Below are 22,910 nucleotides of genomic sequence, written 5' to 3' on the forward strand. Positions count from 1 at the left end.
TTCAATTTACTCTAAGCAAATCCTTGACGAAAGTTAACTCACTTGTGCCACACCTCAGTCCAACTTACTGTAGCCACTGCCCAATAAAGGGCCACCCATTAGCTACGGGGCAGCAGTCCCCATGACTAGGGTTTTTCTCTTTAGAGGACCACCAAGTGATTAGTTACCTGCGGGTCTACTTCACACTGCAAGAGTTGCTTTCAGACCTAGCCTGCATGCACATCTTTTCATCTGTTGTTCCTCTTACCTGACTCAAGCTGGCTCAAATTCTAACCTTCTGTCACTTAAGTCATGTCTGTCTGGAGAGGGCCTTTCAGAGAACCATGATTCACAGGGGCCATTCAAGCCAGTCCCCTAGGAATAGCGGGACCAGAGGGGTCTTCATGCCCCCAACCCTCCTGTGTGGAGAGCTTGCTTGAGCTCTGGTCTCTCACCAGCTTCTTCTCAACCTGGAAGTTTGTAGCATGTATCATTTCTTGGGTAATGAGCCCTTCCATTTTCTTACCCGTTTCTTATCACTCAGGCTCTACCATTCTTCAGGTCTACTATTACAGATTTGTTGAACAAATCATCTCTAACCTTTAATCATATCCTTCCAATTATCTTCTCCTATCAGAAAACGTGCTCTTTCCTACTTTTCCAACCAGAACCACCTATTAATGTCTCATTCATGCCCAGATGAAGGCCAATGCCACACAGCCTAAAGGGGTTGCCTCAGGTTTCCTACCTATACCCACCTTTCAGTGTGTCTGCCTAGAAGGAAATGAGTAATGACCTCTCACAGTCCCTCAGGTTACCCTCACTGTCTACACCTTACTCCTCTTCTGTACACCTAACACCATCTCACCAAACCAGGGCCTACTTTATGTTCCTAGCAGTAGCTCACAGGGGTATGGTGTGTTTGTGTAACTTTTCAGCACCTTCTCTTTTTCCTTTCAATGATGCAGGGCAATTCTGCACAGACTTACAAACTGAAGAGTGTAAAAGCATGTATCCTCTTATTGTAGTCTTAAAAAGCTCGTGGAATTATTCTAGGGACACAGAAGATTCTGTGGCACAGATTTAGGTAAACAGAAAAATACTCACTGGAAAAATAAGTACTGGCTAGCTACCACGGGGATTTGACCCTAGCTGGCAAACGTGGAACTCTGCAAATACTTGGAGCCATTAATTATGTATACTTGTTTTATTCATAATTTGTCATGTTCTGGGATACCAAAAGTAATAATGGCTGAACTTAACAAAATTTGTAACCTCATCTTAACATCCACTGATCCATCTCACTCAATGGTAATAGTCAATGTTTTCTAAAAGAACATAAAAACAAACATGCACACAACTGCACAGTTTTCATAAAGGTCTATTTCATTATTGGTGGGTAGCACATTTAACAGTTAAATACATTTAAATAATGTATAGGTGACTGCAGGACTGCAGCATTGGTAACTAGATAACCAATTCGACTAGAAACCAGCTAACAAGGAACTGTCTAAATACTTAAAATACAGCTCTTGTTGAGATCATCCTTTGTTTTGATCATCTTCTTGGGGGAAAAAAAGCCTGCTGCTGGTCACAATGGAAATATATTAAGGCCAAATCTTCTGATATCCATTCCCAAAGGTTTCTTTCAGCTGGATTAAGCCTCCAACTCCAGGGCGAGCCCAAGCTTGTGGCCTCCAGCATTAATGCTCTTCCCGTCTACCAGAGCAGAGAGTGTAAGCTTCACACCTATTAAGACAAAAAAACACAAAAACAAAAAACCGTGATGTACCTGGCACTTCACTCAGTCTGGGCCTTCTTTCACAGTCATCCCCAGAGCCTGCCTGTCACTTCCTCAGCCTGTCAGCTGACCTACTAGTGCTGGCCACCAGAGGGCGCTTGGAAGTATCTGAGGCACCAGAACTGGGTTACCATTCTAGCTAGGTAAGGCACCAAGTCACAGAGAAATGTTTTAATAACAAGTTCAAAGTGTTCTAGAATATCCTATAATGTTGAGTATACTATCCCGATGAAAAGAGACTAGAGACATAATCATAATTAGATCCTAGAAAGGAAAACCTACAATAAAGACACATTTGGGAACGGGGGTAAATCTGAATATGTATTTGGTACTACATTAATGTTAGTTTTCTTAGATGCGACAATGCTATTGTGCTTATAAAGAAAAATGTCTTACTCTTAGGATACACATGCTAGGGGATGCCATGTCTGTATGTCTGCAAAACATACATTTTTTTAAAAAAGTATGTGAAGTTTCAGAGACATAAATGTAGTAAATGTTAATAATTGTTAATAAATTGTTAATAATTGGTCAATGAAGGGTAAGGGCATATGATGTTCATTGTACCATTCTTCCAACTTTCCTTTGGGTTTCAAAATCACCAAAATAAACTTTGGGGAGGAAAATCCCTATCTGAAGGGGGAAAAGTCTCCAGTACTTTAAGCAGACTCCAAGATGAGTTATGTGCACCCTGAAGTTGGAGAAGCGCTGTTCTAGACACAGCACGCTTCAAAATATTACATAAAGTCAACAAGACTATAGACAGAACCAAAGCAATGAGTGAACTTTGATCAACAAAATAAAAATTACTACAAAACATTTCAGATACAAGTGAGGAAACTGATAGGAAGTGGGTATTAAATAATAAGGAATCACTAACTTTCTTAGGTATGATAGTATTATGGTTATGCAGAAAAGGAGAGACGGGCCTTATTCTGAAGAGAAGTGTCATGACCAAATGGCCCAGCCAAAAAAAAAAAAAAAAGAGAAATAAAAAATTGTGGCAAAAGGTAAACATGTATTTATTGTACTCTTCTTTCAACTCTTCTGTGTGCTTGAAAGGTCTGAAAAATAAGCTGAAGAATGAAAACTAAATTTTAATACTATCAAAACAATCCTACTTTATCAAGAATACTTACCAGGCCTCAGAGTCTGAGTATAGCCTACTCCAATTAAGCTAGAGTTGTTGACTTTTGCCTAAAATACAAAAACAACTGTAAGAAAAATATTTCAATAGAGACAAAGCCCCTACATGTTTCCCCATCATGTGGTCATGAAGTGTTCAGTTTTATTCACGTGAGACAATAAAATTCAATATTATGTATTAAGCCAAACAAACCAGGTACTATTTAATTCGTATCCATTCAACTCAAAAATCAAATTCTCAGTAGGACACAATACTCCTGATAGCCACTGGAATGTATCCAAAGACCCCAAACTGTCCGTACTGCACAAGAGCCTAAGCACTCTCATAAAAATCGTCTTTGTTAATTCTAGTCTAGCACAACAAACCAGACCAAAATGTGGTACAAGTCAGGCTCACTAGAGGTGACACACAGCAGCCTTAAAGCGCAGGGTATAAAGTTTAAATTCATGACTTAGTTACACACATTACTACTTTCAGGACTCTTCCTAAAGAATCAAAACCATCAATGTTAAAAAAAAAAAAAAAATCTCCAAACGACAAGTAATTCCTCTGAAGAATCAGAACAAACAATCTTTTATCCTCACGTTCTTACACCACTCATGAATGTCGGTGCCGCTGAGTTCTGGCTGTATGTAACCACTGTGCTTGGGAGGAGGTCCCAGTGAGGTATCATGTACCAATCCAGGCCCCTGCCTTCCTTGCACAATCCTAACATTTTAGGACTTAGTTACCGACTTCAACGGCTGGAATGAATCCTGAAGAGTAAGACATAGTAAAGAGTAGTTTCTTTCTAGCTCCATTCTCTACCACTCCTAACATTATGAAGCCACACCAGAGGCCGGAAACACCTGCCTTCATTTCCAGGGCCTAGGTTGCCTAGACACGCAACTTTGCTTTGCTTTCAGCATTCTGAAGGCTACAATATAAAAGTAACAAACAGCCTATGTGACCAAAACAGATCTCCAAATGATTCGATGTCTATACCCTTATAATGTGTAACATCCAAAGAGCCCAATCCAGAGAAAGAAATGATGTAACTATACAGACACAAACCACATCCAAAACACCTGTATTCACTTGGCACTACAGCCAAATATTCATGAGCTACCAATGACCATCTGAAGAAAAAAACAGGCCCGGTGCAGTGGCTGACACCAGTAATCCCTGCACTTTGGGACGCCAAGGCGGGAGGATCACTTGAGCCCAGGAATTCAACAACAGCCTGGGCAACACAGTGAGACCCCTGTCTGTACAAAATTTTTCTAGCTTGGTATGATGGTGCACACCTACCCAACTACCGGGGAAGTGGGGATGAGATGGAAGGATCTCTTGAGCCCAGGTGGCTGAGGGTACAGTGAGCTGTGATTGCACCAGTGAACTCCAGCCTAGGCAACAAAGCTAAAAAAAAAAAAAAAAAAGAAAGAAAGAAGAAAAATACCTCACTAATGACCATCTTGTGCCTTACAAATAAGAGCCTCAGACAGCTGGATAGACATTCCTATTATTGGCCGGGCGCAGTGGGTCACGCCTGTAATCCCAGCACTCTGGGAGGCCGAGGCGGGCGGATCACAAGGTCAGGAGATCAAGACCATCCTGGCTAACATGGTGAAACCCCGTCTCTACTAAAAATACAAAAAATTAGCCAGGCGTGGTGGTGGACACCTATAGTCCCAGCTACTCGGGAGGCTAAGGCAGGAGAATGGCGTGAACCCGGGAGGCAGAGGTTGCAGTGAGTGGAGATCACACCACTGCACTCCAGCCTGGGCCACAGAGCAAGACTCCGCCTCAAAAAAAAAAAAAAAGAAAGAAAGAAATTCCCATTATTGACCGGGCTTGGTGGCTCATGCCTGTAATCCCAGCACTTTGGGAGGATCACAAGGTCAGGAGTTCAAGACCAGCCTGGCCAAGATGGTGAAACCCCGTCTCTACTAAAACTACAAAAATTAGCCAGGCACGGTGGCAGGCGCCTGTAATCTCAGCTACTCGGGGGACTAAGGCAGGAGAATCGCTTGAATCCAGGTGGCAGAGGTTGCAGTGAGCACAGCAGAGATCGCACCACTGCACTCCAGCCAGGGTAACAAAGTGAGACTCTGTCTCCAAAAAAAAAAAAAAAAAAAATTCCTATTATTTAACAGTAGGAGTTAAACCATGAAACTGTGATAAGGAGTAGAAAAAATAAACTCAGTTTCTGCCTCTATACTCTCATAAGGCCTAGGGAGAATTTCCCACACATCAAGCAAACAATTCTGCAGCGGACTCCAGCTAGATGTTCTCTAATTCAATTCTGATACTATCTACCTGGAGAGATAGCATCGGATCACACAGGTTCAGGGCTCAGTTTCTTAAAACTGCCCCGCCCTCATTTTCAATGCCAGTTGAAAGCTCCAGGTTGTTTTGCCTCTGCTTCTTACAGACTGGTTATAAGTCAGGGTTCCCACAACCCCCTGGGGTTCAAGTAATTTCCTAGAATGGCACACAGAACTCAGGGAAACACTTACATTTACCAGTTATATAGAATATTTTAAAGGATATAAATTAACATACAGATGAAAAGATACTTATGTATCTTTTCCTTTATAGGTGAGGTCTTGAAGGGTCCCAAGCACAGGAGCTTCCATCCCTGTAGAGCTGGGGTGCCCCACCCTCCCATGACATGAATGTATTATTGTTTACCTTCCTGAAGGCCCCCTGGACTCAGTCCTTTGGGTTTTTACAGAGACTTCATTACAAAGGCACGATTAATTAAATCACTGGCCACTGGCTCAACCTTTAGCTACTATGCCCTCCCCAAGGCAGAAGGTTTGTTCCCTAGCAACCAGCACCCCCTATCATGTGGTCATCTAGGGACTATCCAAAAATCACCTCATTAACATAAGTTCAGATTTGGTTGAAAGGGGCCTGTTTAACAAAATAGCCCAGGGCACAGTGGCTTGTTCCTGTTACCCCAGCACTTTGGGAGCCAAGGCAGGTGGATCACCTGAGGTCAGGGGTTGGAGACCCACCTGGCCAACATGGTGAAACCTCATTTCTACTAAAAATACAAAAATTAGTCAGGCTAATCCCAGCTACTAAGTAGACTGAGGCATGAGAACTGCTTGAACCCGCGAGGCGGAGGTTGAGGTTGCAGTGAGCAGAGATGGTGCCACTGCACTCCATCCAGCCTGGATGACAGTGAGATTTCATCAAAAGAAAAAACAAACAAACAAAAAAAACAACCCACAAAAGACTGTCTTTCACTTTTATGCTCTGGACCTGTTTCAGGAACCAAGGACAAATGGCCAAATATCTCAACAAAAGACACTCTTACTGCTCTAGTCACTTGGGAAATTACAAGGGTTATAGAAGCTGTGAGCCAGGAACTGGACAAAAACCAAAATATATACACCATAGTATCATAGGCCACCCCCTGGTTTCAAACAGGGATCCCTTACAGCAAAACGGTCCATATATCTGTCAAGGATGTTTACACCTGTTGCATTTATATAATAGACATATCTACAAGAGTACAAACACAAATATGCCTACCATCTGGAGAAGCTACTGTGGGATAGGGATGGTTTAAAGAAACAACTAGGCTGGGAGCGGTGGCTCATGCCTGTAATCTCAGCACTTTGGGAAGCTGAGGCGGGCGGATCACCAGAGGTCAGGAGTTTGAGACCAGCCTGGCCAACATGGCAAAACCTCATCTCTACTAAAAATACAAAAATTAGCCGAGTGTGGTAGTGGGCACCTATAATCCCAGCTACTCAAGAGGCTGAGGCACGAGAATGGCTTGAACCCAGGAGGTGGAGGTTGCAGTGAGCCGAGATCACACCACTGCACTCCAGCCTGGATGACTCCGTCTCAAAAAAAAAAAAACGAACATAAAAAACCCTAATTGGTCCTATGAAGAGAAAAAAAAAAGAGCTCAGCAGTATGAGGAATGTGAGGTATGCAAAATTTATCAGGCCCAGAGAGACATGAGAACAAGACTTTAGTCACAGGACACACACCCCCATGCCCAGGGGAAATTGTTTAAAAACATTTTGTTCTTTTTTTCCTTCCTTGTAGTTTCCAGGCTGGCTCGCAAATATCTAAAGTGGTACTGCAAGTTGCACAATGTGACCCTCACCCATTATCTTCATGTTCCTGGAATCTGTGATACAAAGAACAATGTATAGACAATCACTAATCAATGTTATTTCTGTAAACCAAAGAGAATTCCTGCCAACTTTGTATCAGCCCACATCCTGTCTCGAATTTTTGGCCTTTAAAAACCTGTTTGTAACAAGAGCCAAATGGAGCTCAAATCCACTTGGATCTCAGTCTGCTGGGCAGCTGTCCTCATTATGGTGCAAATAAATTCTTTAAAATTGTATTTTGTGCCTTAGTTTCTTCCTTTAGGTTGACAGAAGCCATTAGAAACTTCTTTATCTTCTTGTACCAGCTTTTTTTCCCCTTGATCTACTGTTATTTGTACCTTGTGCAGAACTATTCAGGACAGAAATCAGCTCACAGTGAGATCCAGTTCCTCCTCAGGCCAGTCACTTTCCATAGGTATTACATCCTGAGGAGGCTTCAACTCAATTTCACAATACATATAATCATCAATCAGTATTACAAGACTTATTTACACAAGGGAGTTTAATCTGCCAACAATATTACCATATGGCAGTATGAGCATGGTACGAAAAAATCAGTTTTGTTACAGATCAATGAAAATTAGAAATATTTGCTTTGCCTTCCCAAAATAAATCTACCCTTCCCCATTTGTCAGCCTTTATCTTGATTAATAAGCCTGACTACTGCCCCAGGCAATTTCAGATCACATTTCTCAATGTAATCTCTGACTTCTGACTTTTTAAATTTCTCCAAACTGGGCAAAATACAGCAAATACAGGTCTTAGGGGTACTTTTTACCCTTGCAAGGTGGCTTTGAGGCTGGTGGCCAAGGCTTAAACCAAACGAAATCTGAGCTTGGTCTAGCATCAAGGTACAATCCAGCACTCTTTCACTTTGATTTTAGCTATTACAAGTAACAATAATCAAGGGATTGTATATTTTGTTTCTTATTGTTTGCGTTTCCTTATGCACCCAGTGAACCAACTCCCTTCAGTTGGATCTATCTTTGAATTCCACTGGTAATTTTTAAGTACCTGAGCACAGCACAGTTGTGGCTCCATAGCAGGGGTGACCATCTGACCACCCAGGAGTCAAAAGTTCCTCATTTCCCATCCATTTATCCTTTTTCTTCCTAAACCATGCTTCGATGAGCCACTCTAGCTAGAGCCACTCTAGCAAATCCCAATCCTGACATCAATTCTGAGGATACAGAAAAAAGCCAACTCAGTTTCTCCTACTATTCTCTCACAACACAGAATGCTTCTGTGACCACATGTGTGAGAGCTTTCCCCACACACCAAGCAAGCAATGATTTCTGCAGCAGACACTGGCTAAATGTCCTCTAATTCCACCTGGAGACATCAGATGCCACAGGTTAAGGGCTTAGTCCCACAAGACTGCCCTCCTCCCACTTCAGATGCCAACTGCAAGTCCTAGGTTGTTTTAACTCTGCTTCTGACCTGGCAGCTCTAAATAGAGGTTCCCACAAGCCCCTCCTTGGGTTCAATTAATCTCCTAGAGCAGGTCACAGAACTCAAGAAACACTTTATTTACATTTACCAGTTTTAATAAAGGATATTACAAAGGATACAGATGAAGAGACGTATAGTGCAAAACATAGGAAAGGACACAGCTTCGATGCCCTCTACAGGCATGCCACCTTCCAGTAACCTCAGCTACCCAGCTCACTGACCTCTGTCCTTGTGGGTTTTCATGAGGCTTCATTATACAGGCATGACTGATTAAACCACTAGCCATTGGTGAACAACTTAACCTACAGCCCCTCTCCCCACCCCCTCTAATCACACCTCGGTCTCTCCACTAACTAGCCCGCCCCCCTCCCCCCTCCTCCCCAAGCTACCTAAAGGTGGCCAGCCACCAGTCAACTCATTAGCATACACAAAGATACTTAATACTTTGGGGATTCCAAGGATTTTTTAGGAGTTCTATGCCAGGAGAGGGAAGGAGAACCAAATATATACTTCCTAATATCACAAGGAGCATTAAGCAATGCTTCTGGGTACTGCTGAATTGGAGTGGCAGCTAACATTACTGAAGTGGGAAAGGCTAGGTACGTTTCTAAACTAATTCCCAGGAGTCACTAAATGACAAAGGGGTCCCAAGCTGCCTTCCCATTTTAACTATGAACTCCTAGTAGCTGAGAAAAGCTTCTTCCACTGACATTAAATCTGTTAAAATGCCACAGACATCCCAGAACATCAATGCAAGTAACAGAAGTGTGCTGTATGAATCTTGAGGTTTTTATTGCTGTCGTGCAATTAGAAATGGAGAAGGTGGCCAGCCGTGGTGACTCATGCCTGTAATCCCATCACTTTGAGAGGCTGAGGCGGGTGGATCACTTGAGGTCAGGAGTTTGAGACCAGTCTGGCCAACAAATCCCGTCTTTACTAAAAAATACAAAAAAAATTAGCCAGGTGTGGTAGCGGGCACCTGTAATCTCAGCCACTCGGGAGGCTGAGGCAGAAGAACTGCTTGAACCCAGGAGGCGGAGGTTGCAGTGAGCCAAGATCGCACTACTGCACCCCAGCCCGGGTGACAGAGACTCCATCTCAAAAAAAAAAAAAAAGACAAAGTGATGATTACAATACTAGCCAGGTACAGTGGCTCATGCCTATAATCCCAACAGCCTCCTTTGGGAGGCTGAGACGGGATGATAGCTTGAGCCTAGGATGGGCAACATATGGAGATCCCATCTCTACAAAAAAACATCAAAAAATTAGTTGGGAATAGTAGGAGGCTGAGGTTGAACCCAGGATGTCAAGGTTGCAGGGAGTCGTGATTGTGCCACTGCAGTCCAGCCTGGACAACACAGAGCCTTAAAAAAAGAGATTAAAGCACTATTATTTCTGACATGGTAAGAACCACTCAGGGACCAAAACACCAGCTATACTTGGGCGTAGACAGGCCTATGGCTCAAGGTTATTATCAACATTAACTCGGCAGCTTTTGAGGTTAAACAAACTCCACCGGCCTGGCCTGGAAATAAAACGTCTAACACTGTATCCATCAAAAAAGCAGCATTTCAAAATCTAAAACTAATCTATCTGTAAACTGGGGACTGTGTGAAATCAGTTCAAATTTTCAACATAATTCAGTATACCCAAAGACTCATTCCCACAACCAAAACCCCCATTCTAAGTCCACAAAAGTACTCACAGAAATGGAAGCAGTGGGATCCAACTGATATTTAGCTGCAATGCCAAAACGAGTGCAGTTGGTACCTGATGTCCAAGCAAGGTTTACTGAAGTGTCAAGATCTTCACAAACTTTCTGATAAATTGATCCTCCAAATTCTGTCCCATCATTGCTGTAAGATATTTTAAATTAGTAGATCTAGAATAGACAATGTAATGATGTCTAAGGCACAGGCTGATCTGTAGCATTACATTTAAATAAAAACCACAGCTCAAGTGGCTCTTTAGTGTTTCACTGAAAACTTTCAAGTTTTAACAGGTTTTTTTCCCCAACCCATACCCATACAGGAATTGGTAAAATGAACCACAGAATCCATTCAGTGGAATTACCACACTGTATTAAACATGAAAGAGGTTCTCCAACAGCCTTTTGGTTATGTATTTTATATATACGTATATATAAACACACATATAAAAAGGTGAACCACAACATTAACAAAGATTATATACCTAGCTGGCATGATTATAAGAAATGTAGGTTTTCTTCTTTGTGCTTCTGTTATTTACCAATGAATTCTTACAATGGAAAGAAAAACATTTTAAGTACTTTCCATGTATCTACCTAGTTTGGGCTAGGTAAAAACACCCGGCTGGATGCAGTGGCTCACGCCTATAATCCCAACACTTTGGAAGGCTGAGGCGGGAGGATCGCTTGAGGCCAGGAGTTTGAGACAAGCCTGGGCAACATAGCAAGGCCCCATCTCTACAAAAATAATTTTAAAAAAACAAACAAACAAAAAAACAACAACAACAGCCGGGCACAGTGGCTCACGCCTGTAATCCCAGCACTTTGGCAGGCAGGCAGATCACGAGGTCAGGAGTTCCAGACCAGCCTTGCCAGCATGGTGAAACACCGTCTCTACCAAAAATACAAAAATTAGCCAGGCATGGTGGCACACGCCTGTAGTCCCAGCTACTTGGGAGGTTGAGGCAGGAGAATTGTTTGAACCCGGGAGGCGGATGTTGCAGTGAGCCGAGATTGCAACAGAGCAAGACTTTGTCTGAACCAAAACAAAAAAAGAAAGAAAAAAAGAAAAAGAAAAAAAAACCCAACAACAAAACACCATACATTTTAGGCAATCCTATCAAGTCAGCATCTCACACACCAAAATAATTAAGTAAAATGAATGCACTGGTAGCAGTCTGCCAATATCTAATGCCTCTTGTAAAAATACAAAGTGCATTAAACCCACATATAAAATGAACATTTACTCTCTCAGCACCAAAGGTCAGACTAACATTCTTCCACTATAAGCTTTCAAGGGGCACCCTAGAAATGACCAAGAATGATTTTGTTTTTAAATGTTATGAGAAATCCTTCAGGGTGCACCCAGATCAATAAGAGATGACAGACATCAAAATCATCCTCTGAAGGCCTACATCACAGTATCCTATGAAAGAAATACTTACACATTAGTGTGTAGCTGGAAGTCCCCAGTCCTGTAGCCCACTGCAAAGTTATTCCTTGTCAGCTTTGATTTGGCACTGTCAAAGGTCATCTGGTACCCAGCAAGCCAGCCCTCATAACCAAAGACAGCTGAACCATGGATTGCAGGTCCAGCAAAATCAAAGTCAACATCACAACCAAGGTTTATACACTCCCTCTTGTAAGAAGACTTGATTTTACCACTTTTCTTTCTGGAAAAAGAACAAACTGATGTCACTGGGAAAAATTTACACACACTTCTGCACAAGAGAGCACAAAACAGACTTAAATGAACTGCAGTATGACCAGGGAGTAAAAACCAGCAATACAATAAGAGGGAGTAAAAAAGTCAGCTCAATCAACCACAAGACAAGGACACATGAGGCAACTGGACAGCCATCTAGGACGACTGCTTTGCAGAACAATCAGTCACAAAAGCCTGTTAGAAACACATTAATTGCCCAAGTTAGTGCAACAACGAAGAGGCAAATATTTGAAGGCAAGCCAATGATAGCAACCATAGTATTCTAAAAGCAGATATAGGCCAGGCACGGTGGCTCCCGCCTGTAGTCTCAGCACTTTGGGAGGCTGAGGTGGGTGGATCACTTGAGGTCAGGAGTTCAAGACCAGCCTGGCCAGCATGGTGAAACCCCGTCTCTACTAAAAATACAAAAAAAATTAGCCAGGCATGGTGACACACGCCTGTAATCCCAGCTACTCAGGAGGCTGAGGCAGAAGAATCGCTTGAACCCAGGAAGCAGAGGTTGCAGTGAGCCAAGATCGCACCATTGCACTCCAGCCTGGGTGACAGAGAATAAATAAACAGGCTGGGAGCGGTGGCTCACACCTGTAATCCCAGCACTTTGGGAGGCCACAGTAGGCAGATCACAAGGTCAGGAGTTCAACACCTGCCTGATCAACATGGTAAAACCCCGTCTCTACCAAAAATACAAAAATTAGGTGGGCGTGGTGGCACATGCCTGTAATCCCAGCTACTCAGGAGGCTGAGGCAGGAGAATCACTTAAACCCGGGAGGCGGAAGTTGCATTGAGCTGAGATTGCGCCACTGCACTCCAGCCTGGGTGACAGAGTAAGACTCTGTCCCAGATAAAAATAAAATAAAATAAAATAAATATGAAAAAAAGAAAAAAAAAGGCTGGGCACAGTGGCTTATGCCTGTAATCCCACCACTTTGGGAGGCCAAGGCGGGCAGATCACCTGAGGTCAGGAGTTCCAGGACAGCCTGGCCACAACATGGTGAAACCCCGCCTCTACTAAAAATACAAAAATTAGCTGGGCGTGGTGGCACGCACCTGTAGTCCGAGCTACTCAGGGAGGCTGAGGCAGAAGAATCGCTTGAACCCGGGAGGCTGAGACTGCAGTGAGCCAAGATGATGCCACTGCACTCCAGCCTGGGTGACACAGCGAAGACTCCATCTCAAATAAATAAATAAAAGCAGATACAGAGATTTCACCACAAGGTAGCTTAATAAGCTATCAAACAGTAAATGTACACCTTTTCTAAATATACAAAAGAGAAATACTTTTAAATGTAATATAGATAAAAATGTCTATGCTTACCCTGTGTTTGGTGAGAAGGTAGTATCAAATGTCAGTTTCAAACCTTGACAAATCTATTTTGAAAGAAAAGTAATTTGTTTTCTCTCTTTTTTTGAAATACAAAAATAAATTAATAAAATTAATACTAAAATTTTCAAAATGTTACCTGGTCTTCAATTGCGATTTCTGTTCCCAGAGTGTTATCAGTGTTCCACTTTTCTGTGAAAGTCAGACCATACTCACACCACTTGTATTTGGTCTCCAAGGTCCCAGTAACTTTACCAGTGTCTGTATTAGATGAACCAGACGTTGAAAATTCCTAACAAGACAATCAGTAACTTCATGAACATTCTCATAAGCCTAGAATTCATCACTGCCTTACACACACACACACACACACACAAAAACCCGCTGAAACATTTGGTAAATTCATGAATCCTCCTTTTTCTAGCTTCCTGAACACTCGTATCCCTCTGCACTGTGCTACTCTCTAAGCATATCTTGCTCAAATAAGCCTTTGAGCAACTGACTGCCACTTTACATACACACCTGACATTTCCAATCAATCACAAGTTAACCTGTAGTGAATTCTCAAGTGAACAAACTGTACACCTTTTTTTTTGAAACAGAGTCCCGCTCTATTGACAGGCTGGAGTGCAGTGGCGTGATCTTGGCTTACTGCAACCTCCGCCTTCCAGGTTCAAGTGATTCTCCTGCCTCAGCCTTCCAAGTAGCTGGGATTACAGGTGCCCGCCACCACACCCAGCTGATTTTTGTATTTTTAGTACAGATGGGGTTTCACCATGTTGGTCAGGCTGGTCTCCAACTCCTGACCTCAGGTGATCCACCCACCTCGGCCTCCCAAAGTGCTGGGATTACAAACGTGAGCCACCGCACCAGGCTAACTGTACATCTTTTAAGGAAGGTTTTGCTAAGGTGATTTTATTTGGGATTCAAAAATTAATGGGGGACTGAGTGTGGTGGCTCATGCCTGTGATCCCAGCACTTAGAGACCAGTCTGGGCAACATAGCAAGCCATGTCTCTACAAAAATTAAGAAACCAGCTCAGCGTGGTGGTGTGCACCTGTAGTCCCAGCTACTCAGGAGGCCGAAGTGGGAGACTGCTTGAGCCTGGGAGGTCCAGGCTGCAGTGAGCCATAATCCCACCATTGCACTCAGCATGGGTGACACAGTGAGACCCTGTCTAAAAATAATAATGTGCCAATCCCTGGTTGCACACGAACTGAAAAAGAAAAAATACGGAGCGCTTATCTGAATTTTTTTTTTTTTTTTTGAGACAGCATCTTGCCTCTGTCACCCAAGCTGGAACACAATGGTGTCACCACAGCTGACTGCAGCCTCAACCTCCCAGGCTCAAGTGATCCACATACCTCAGCCTCCTGAGTAGCTGGGATCACAAGCATCACCACGCCAAGCCTAAGGAAGACAGCTGATGTGAAAATAATAAAGAGACTACAGCCAGAAATTGTGATATCTGCAGAGTGAGAAATATCAAAAACTGTATCAATAGGAGGAAAGGCCAGTCATCCTTCTCTCAGAAAATAGAACATTGTATAACTATTGCTCTGCTGTTAGAGACAAATCCTTAGGTCTTATATCACTCTCCTAAATTAGATCCTTTCATTAACAGGAATTTCAAGTCAAAGCATAGCCCTCAATACCTATACTAAAAAGAACTGGACTGGCTGGGCGTGGTGGGTCACACCTGTAATCCCAGCACTTCAGGAGGCCAAGGTGGGCCGATCACTTGAGGGAGGGAGTTTGAGACCAGCCTAGCCAACATGGTGAAACCCCGTCTCAACTAAACATAAAAAAATTAGCCGGGCATGGTGGTGCATTTCTATAATCCCAGCTACTCAGGAGTCTGAGGCAGGAGAATCACTTGAACCCGAGAGCCTGGGGTTGCAGTGAGCCAAGATGGCACCACTGCACTCTAGCTTGGGTGATGGAGTGAGTGAGACTCCATCTCCAATTTAAAAAAAAGCACTGGATCACGTTAGGAAAGAACACTAGATATAAAAATTGGGAGTTCTGATGTCCGGTTCTTCGTGTCATTTACTAAATGCATCACACTGAGCAGGACACGACTTTTTGCATTGTTTTTTGGAGACAGGGTCTCACTCTGTCGCCCAGGTTGAAGTACAGTGCCACAGTCATAGCTCACTGCAGCCTCAAACTCCTGGGCTCAAGCGATCCTGCTATCTCAGCCTCCCAAGTAGCTGGGACTTCAGGTACCCACCAACAAGCACAGCTAATTTTTAAATTTTTTTGTAGAGACGGGGTCTCACTATGTTGCCCAGGTTAGTCTCAGAACTCCTGGGCTCAAGGGATCCTCCTGCCTTGGCCTCCCAAAGCGCTGGGATTACAGGAATGAGCCACTGTGACCAGCCTCACTTAACTTTTTTGGGTCTGTTTCTGCAACTATAATAAAACAAAGCCTACATCCGGATGATTAAATTGAACTGACACTGTGAAAGTTTGTACGTTTTCATATGCTCCACAGAAAAGGAAAGCATTATTAAAACAATATATATGGAACAGGTTTTTCTAGCAGATAGTATGAATGGGGAATGTGTGAGTAGCTATATTTAATCCTGAATGACATTAATGACTCTTGGGGCCCCACCTACGGCCATCCATCAGCCCATAGATCAAGAGCCAGCCTATATACACATGCCAAGGAAGCCTCAAGAAACAAAGCCAACACCACCCTATGGGACCAGAGTTGGGCCAGATTACAGCTCATACCCTTTACTCTACCACCAGAAATTTTGGCTTCTACATTCTGGGGTGGCTTCAGTAGCTTTGCTGTTCGGGTAAGAAAACAGAGCCAGGTATTAATGGGACTTATCTGGGGCCAGAGACATACTATAGGATCAATACCATGGTTGTTGAGTTACATGTATTAAATTTGAATAAAAACATGCTATATCTAATCCAGCTCCTACATATCCTTCATGCTCTTAAACCTACTTCCATAAAACTTTCCCTAACCCTATACACAATAATCTATTCCTTTCCAACAAAGATTTGGTTTATCAAATGATCTAGCATTTGATATTAATTATCTCAGTATTCTCAGTTTATTTTGTCTCTCCAACTAGAAAGTAAGCTTTTTAAACACAAGGACTGAATCTTTTTTAGAAGGCCTTTTGTGTTTCAACAAATACACTAGGGGCCTCAATAGACTAACAATGGGAACATTAAAAAACACACTAAACCACTGCTCTGTAACCTGTTAACTTGGCCAAATAAGTCATCCAATCATAACTAAACACCTAGGCTTCCTTTCAGACCAAAAAAACCAAGCGACAGATATGATCAATGTAAAACCCCAGAAATCCAACAGGCCTAGGCTTTTAAACAACTACAGGCCTAGCGCTGTGGCTCATGCCTGTAATCCCAACACTTTGGGATCACTTGAGGTCAGGAGTTTGAGACCAGGCTGGCCAACATGGCAAAACCCTGTTTCTACTAAAAATACAAAAATTAGCGGGGCATGGTGGCAAGCGCCTGTAATCCCAGCTACTTGGGAGGCTGAGGCCAGAGAATCGCTTGAACCTGGGAGGTAGAGGTTGCAGTGAGCTGAGATCACGCCACTGCACTCCAGCAAGACTGCGTCTCAGAGGGGGAAAAAAAAAAAAAAGAAACTACAATACGATTAAATAAATATCACTTACATGCACTACATCAAAAATGTCTATATAGACCGAGCACGGTGGCTTACGCCTGTAATCCCAGTACTTTGGGAGCCCGAGGCAGGCAGATCACAAGGTCAGGAGATCGAGACCATCCTGGCTAACACGGTGAAACCCCACCTCTACTAAAAATACAAAAAAATTAGCTGGGCGTGGTGGCCAGTGTCTGTAGTTCCAGCTACTCAGGAGGCTGAGGCAGGACAAAGGCATGAACCTGGGAGGTGGAGCCTGCAGTGAGCTGAGATCATGCCACTGCACTCCAGCCTGGGTGACAGTGCAAGACTCCATCTCAAAAAAAAAAAAAGTCTCTCTCTCTCTATATATAGGTATACATTTATCAAAATAACCTACAGGATTCTAATATGCACACATTTATACCCACCCCCAAAATAATCTCAAAACAAAAATTTTTAGAGTAAAAAAAATTGCACAAAGTTAAATTTTACTAGCTGGGCATGGTGGCTCACATCTGTAATCCCAGCACTTTGGGAGGCCAAGGTGGGTGGATCACTTGAGCTCAGGAGTTCAAGACTAGCCTGGGCAACATGGCAAAACGTCATCTCTAGAAAAACTACAAAAAGTACTCGGGCATGATGGATAGGACCTGTACTCCCAGATGCTTGGGAGGCTGAGGTGTGAAGATTGCTTGAGCCCAAGAGGTCGTGGCTGCAGTGAGCTGAGATTGTGCCACTGCACTCACCGCACTCCAGCCTAGGCAACAGAGTGAGACCCTGTCTTGAAAAAAGTTAAATTTTAGTTTATCCCCTTTGTAACAGTTCATTGAACTATCAAGACACCCAAATACCAAAATATTAACCTCTTTAAAAAATATTCTTGGCTGGGCATGGTGACTCACACCTGTAATCCCAGCACTTTGGGAGGCTGAGGTGGGTGGATCACCTGAGGTCAGGAGTTGGAGACCAGCCTGGCCAACATGGTGAAACCCCAACTCTACTAAAAATACAAAAATCAGTCAGGCGTGGTGGCAGGCAACTGTAATTCCAGCTACTAGAGAGGCTGAGGCAGGAGAATCACCTGAACTCAGAAGGCAGAGGTTGCAGTGAGCCATGATCACACCACCGCACTCCAGTCTAAGTGACAGAGTGAGACTCCGTCTCAAAAAAAAAAAAAAAAATTCAGATCAGGACTCCCTAAACTCACAAAATACATGTGGAAATCTTCTCCAGGGAAAACTGCTAGAAAATGGACATTATATAAATGATTAGTACACTCAAATTAATGAGGTCCTGATATTTTTATGCCCATAACTTTGACGAGCATTGTTGACAAAGGGTTACAAAAAAGTCTAATAATGGGTTCCCTGCCTTCAAATGTGTAATCTTACTGAGTAAAGAGTACCACCTGACTGGTCTTTCCTAAGTTCCTTGTGCATACATAATATGACGAAAGACCACATGAAAATCAGAAATCACATTCAAGGCCAAAATAAATCAGGTTACACGCAAATCTCTTAAAAAAAAGTTAACTTCTGCCTCCTCTTTAAGACAAAACCGGTAGACATCTTTCAGTTACGACCATTTTACAAGTTGAAAAATTATAAAGGTTCAATAGAACTTATTCAACAGTAACACTCACCACGCCACTGCAAGACTTTGTTTTCACATCCAGTTTCACCAACCCAAAACCTTCAACAAATAGCAAAAGAAACAAAATGATTCTTTTGTACGAAAGATACATAGCAATTGTTGACTATACATAAAATATACATAAAAAACAAAAAGATTCCACATATTCAGAGGTGGATAAAAATGTGTTAATATACAATATTTAAATGAAATTTTACAAATTCATCTTTTGTAAACTGGCTTATAAAGGGCAGAATTATCCCTATACTGCTTTGTCTAGTTTTTTGGTAGTTGGTACACAAAAGAATGCTTTCAAACTATTCTTTTTTTTTTTTTTTGAGACGGAGTCTCACTCTGTCGCCCAGGCTGGAGTGCAGTGGCACGATCTCGGCTCACTGCAACCTCCACCTCCCAGGTTCAAGCCATTCTCCTGCCTCAGTCTCCCGAGTAGTTGGGACTACAGATGCGTGCCACCACGCCCGGCTAATTTTTTTATCTTTAGTAGAGATGGGGTTTCACTGTGTTAGCCAGGATGGTGTTGATCTCCTGACCTCGTGATCTGCCCGCCTCGGCCTCCCAAAGTCCCGGGATTACAGGTGTGAGCCACCACGCCTGGCCCCCAGACTATTCTTAAACTTAAATATCAGATTAAAAAATCATTCAACTGAAATTTCAGAATAGCTAATACCTTATCATGATATGGCCAGGTGCGGTGGCTCATGCCTGAAATCCTAGCACTTCGAGTAGTCGAGGCGGGCGGATCACTTGAGGTCAGGAGTTCAAAACCAGCCTGGCCAACATGGTGAAACCTCGTCTCTACTAAAAATACAAAAAAAAAAAGCTGGGCATGGTGGCGTGTGCCTGTAATCCCAGTTACCAGAGAGGCTGAGGCAGGAGAACTGCTGGAACCCAGGAGGCAGAGGCTGCAGTGAGCCAAGATCACGCCACTGTACTCCAGCCGGGGCAACAGAGCAAGACTCTGTCTCAAAAAAAAAAAAAACAAAAAAAAACCCAGAAACAAAAACAAAACCAACTTATCATAATGCAGACATTTAGGACATTTATGCCAATGGGGTTATTTCCAACAATCTAAATAAAGGGGAGGAGGATATGGAACAAAATTTTCAAGAAAACTCAAATTCACCTGAAAAAGCTCATTAACTCCGGATAAAGTATTAGGAGTCACCACAAAAGCAAAACAGTAATATATCATAACTCTAGTCAACCAAGGCCTAAGCTATAACTGAAAAAAAATTAGAACACAAGCCGCTTTTTCTTAAAGGCTCAAATCCTCTAACTACAGTTTTAAAAAATTTTGGGAAACTGGGGGAGGGGGATGTAGACTGTAAAAGAACTATTTTCACAGAAGTTTAATCTAAGTATCTTAAGTTTCTAATAGAAGAATTAATACAAGGCTGGGCACGGTGGCTCATGTCTGTAATGTAATCCAACCAGGCTTTGAGAGGCCACTGTGTTTACTGGGTAACACAGTGAGACCCCACCTCCACGAAAAATAAAAAAAATTAGCCAGGTGTGACAGAGCGTGCCTGTAGTCCCAGCTACTTGGGACGTGGGAGGCTGAGGAAAGATGATCGCTTGAGCCCAGGAGGTCCAGGCTGCAGTGAGGTATGATCATGCCACTGCATCCAGCCTGGGCAACAGAAGGAGACCCTGTCTCAAAAAAATAAGTAACTCTAAATTTAAAGCAGCAAGATATTTACAATTTGCAATGATTAATCTGATTTCGCTAAGCAACCCAAACATACATTTTCACTCTTCATCTAAAACGTTTTAAAAATAAGGTTCTTACCAAATCCTTTGTTGAAAATATCTCTGGCAGCTTTGCCAAGGTCAGCATATGATGGAGGAATACACATTGCTGGTAGAAAAAAACATTCCAGAGTTAATGTCTCTATTCTCCCATCTTCTATCCAAGAACTAGAGTATGACCCACTGCTGATATTAAAATTCAAGCAATCCCATTTGTTGGAATGTTTTTTATGCGGTCAGGAGCTACAATAAAACTGTAACGACCCATAAAAGAGATACCACCAACGAATTATTTCTAAAATAGATAACCATGGTTATACAAACTTGGGAAATTCGTTTCAAAACAGAAAAACAGTCTATTACCTACAGCCTCACTTCCTAGGACTGGACAAGTACAAAGAATCAAACAAGTATTTGTGTGTATGGATATGTATGTATCTGCCAAAATTCACTGAGATGAGCAGATTTAACTAAATTAGATAAAACCAAAACCTAAGACTAGGCCCTTTCCCCTGATACGTCCTTTAATATCTTCGCTGAGGTGAAAACCAACATCCTGGAGTGGGAAGACAATTTAATACTGGGAATTTAAATATTGAAACTTGGAAAAAATACTGCCATGTGTGTTTCACTCAAATGTCTACATCAACTAAATATCAAATAGCGCCTCAAACTTACTAATGTGACTCTCAAGTCCTCAGCCAATGCTGTGCTGCTTAAGGGCAGGCAATCTGAGCTTATTACACCAGCTCATTCATTCCACAAAGCACGTCCACGCCCTTAGGAGCACAAGTAATGACCTTGCGCTCTCACAAGAGGGACTGCTACTTCCTCTAGAAAAGTGACTGATCCGATCCTCCAAAGGCGGAATCCCCAATTAATAACTTTTTACTTCTGTACGTCAAAGATATGTACAAAAGCTGAAAGTCCATGCGGCCACAGACCAACTCCCCGGGCCTTGTTCCCCACTTGAAATCCAGCAGCCTAGCCCCTCCTCCGCAGAGGAGGTGGTCAGACGGTGGAGCGACCACCAAAAGCAGCCGAATTTCCAAGTTCTTGGAAAGATGGGGGGGGAACAAACTGCGGGTTTCTGGTCGACAGGCTTCGACTCCCCGCCGCCCCATCCCGCAGCGATCCCTGCTCTACTTACGACGCGCGCAAGTCTGTCCGTGGGTCGCCATGGCGAGGCCGCGGGAAGAGGGGAATCTGCGGGAGGGACAAGAAGTGCGGTCAGCTGGGGTCAAAAGGCCAAAGGGAGGTCCCGGGCAGAGAAGGGCGAGGGGCCGCGGGGCAGCGCGGCCATCTTAGGAAGCCAGGGCCGACCCCGAGTCCGGCGCGGGCCTCCCGCTTGGCCGCCGCGGCCTAGGCCCCTGGCTCGGCGTGAGGCGGGCGCGGCGGTACCTGGTGGTCTCCTGAGGGGGGCCGCCGCCACCGCTCCGCTAGCTGCTGAAGCCGCTCGGCACGCTCGCGGTCGGGCTGCAGCTGCAGCGGCTGGAGGGCGAAGTGAAGGAGACACCGTTCCGCCCGCCGCAACCCTGTCCTCTCCCAGCCAGGACCCCGCCGCTGCCCCCGGGGCTGTCCGCCGCGCCTGTCCTCGCAGCGCAGCCCGCTGCCAACTCCAGCCTGCTCCAGAGAGGCCACGTGGACCGACAGCGCCCCGGCCCTGCAGGTGGGCTGCTTCCGTCCGTCGGTGGGGATCGGGAAGGCAGAAGCTGCTGGGCCTTGGATCAGGCAGCTATCCGGGCAGCCTCAGAGGCGAGGGGGCGGGGAACGGCGGAGGCAGCGCGCTGGGGACCGCCCGGGAGGGGGGATGGGGCGGAGGCCCCGCGCGAACGCGTCACGGACGGGGCGGGGCGTCGGCGCGTGGCCAGGGCGATAGGGCGCGGCTGCGCACCGGGGTCACGTACGTCTCTCCTACTCCCCTTACGCGCTGGTGCGGGTTCCCCCCCAGAAACAAAGCCCTGCATAGGGTGCCTGCGGGGAGTCAGCTGAGCGTTACCCACGTCCATCCTAAGCTAGCGCAGCCTGCCCTTCTGAGGGACCGCTTCTCTTTCCCAGCCCAGGGAGAACGAGTGGGACGCAGGGGCGCCACCTTCAGCCCCTCGCGCTCTTCTGCCCTCTTTTCCCATCTTGGTGTGACTGCCTTGCTGTGCTGGGCTGTGTGCCTGAGAGATTTTTTGGGACTGCCTCTCCCTGAACAAATGTGAGCGGGTCCCAGCGTGCCCCACCATTTCCACTCCGCTTTAGGCTTTCTCTTCCGCGGCTCCTCCCCACTCAGGCATGGCACTGCTTCACACACGCACGGAGCCGGAGCTTGGCGAGGCAAGCCTGCTCCGGGACCAATCTCCTCTGGATTACGGTCCTGGAGAAAATGTGGAATCATGCTGAGCAGGCGTTAGAATGCTGCACCCAAGTTCCCCGGGTGTGCAGGAAGGGTGACAGAGCTATTAGATAAAATGTATAGGAGGCCGTTAGTTTAGACTGAGCTCCTGCATTAGGCCCATCAGACCAAACCAAAAGGGTTACTCATGCTGAAGTTCCAAACTACCACGCCAAAGCTAGGATCTTTATCTGACCTTCCAAGAAATCAGGAGAGAAACAGAGAT

The 22,910-nt window shown here is 44.3% G+C and overlaps 1 protein-coding gene across 1 annotated transcript; it reads right to left on the reverse strand.

Annotated features, from left to right (window-relative positions):
- Positions 1–1,344: 1,344 nt before the first annotated feature.
- Positions 1,345–22,453, reverse strand: VDAC2 (voltage dependent anion channel 2). The gene is made up of 10 exons (XM_054503641.2): positions 21,706–22,453; positions 21,455–21,510; positions 20,345–20,413; positions 18,545–18,594; positions 13,396–13,548; positions 13,251–13,303; positions 11,654–11,881; positions 10,206–10,356; positions 2,920–2,977; positions 1,345–1,728 (listed from the first exon to the last, which is right to left on the reverse strand). Exons 2-10 carry the CDS (start codon positions 21,483–21,485, stop codon positions 1,637–1,639), a joined length of 885 nt encoding a protein of 294 aa, XP_054359616.1. The 5' UTR covers positions 21,486–21,510; positions 21,706–22,453; the 3' UTR covers positions 1,345–1,636.
- Between the last annotated feature and the right edge of the window lie 457 nt (positions 22,454–22,910).

The sequence above is a fragment of the Pongo pygmaeus genome, chromosome 8, assembly GCF_028885625.2.
Source record: "Pongo pygmaeus isolate AG05252 chromosome 8, NHGRI_mPonPyg2-v2.0_pri, whole genome shotgun sequence".
Taxonomy (NCBI): Eukaryota; Metazoa; Chordata; class Mammalia; order Primates; family Hominidae; genus Pongo; species Pongo pygmaeus.

Coding starts and splice junctions, on each gene's coding strand:
- VDAC2 (XM_054503641.2), bottom strand. CDS start 21,485: ATGGCGACCCACGGACAGACTTGCGCGCGTC. Junction 18,595..20,344: donor TATTTTCAACAAAGGATTTG/GTAAGAACCTTA, acceptor TATTTGTTGAAG/GTTTTGGGTTGGTGAAACTG. Junction 13,549..18,544: donor CAAAGTCTTGCAGTGGCGTG/GTGAGTGTTACT, acceptor TTGTCTTGTTAG/GAATTTTCAACGTCTGGTTC.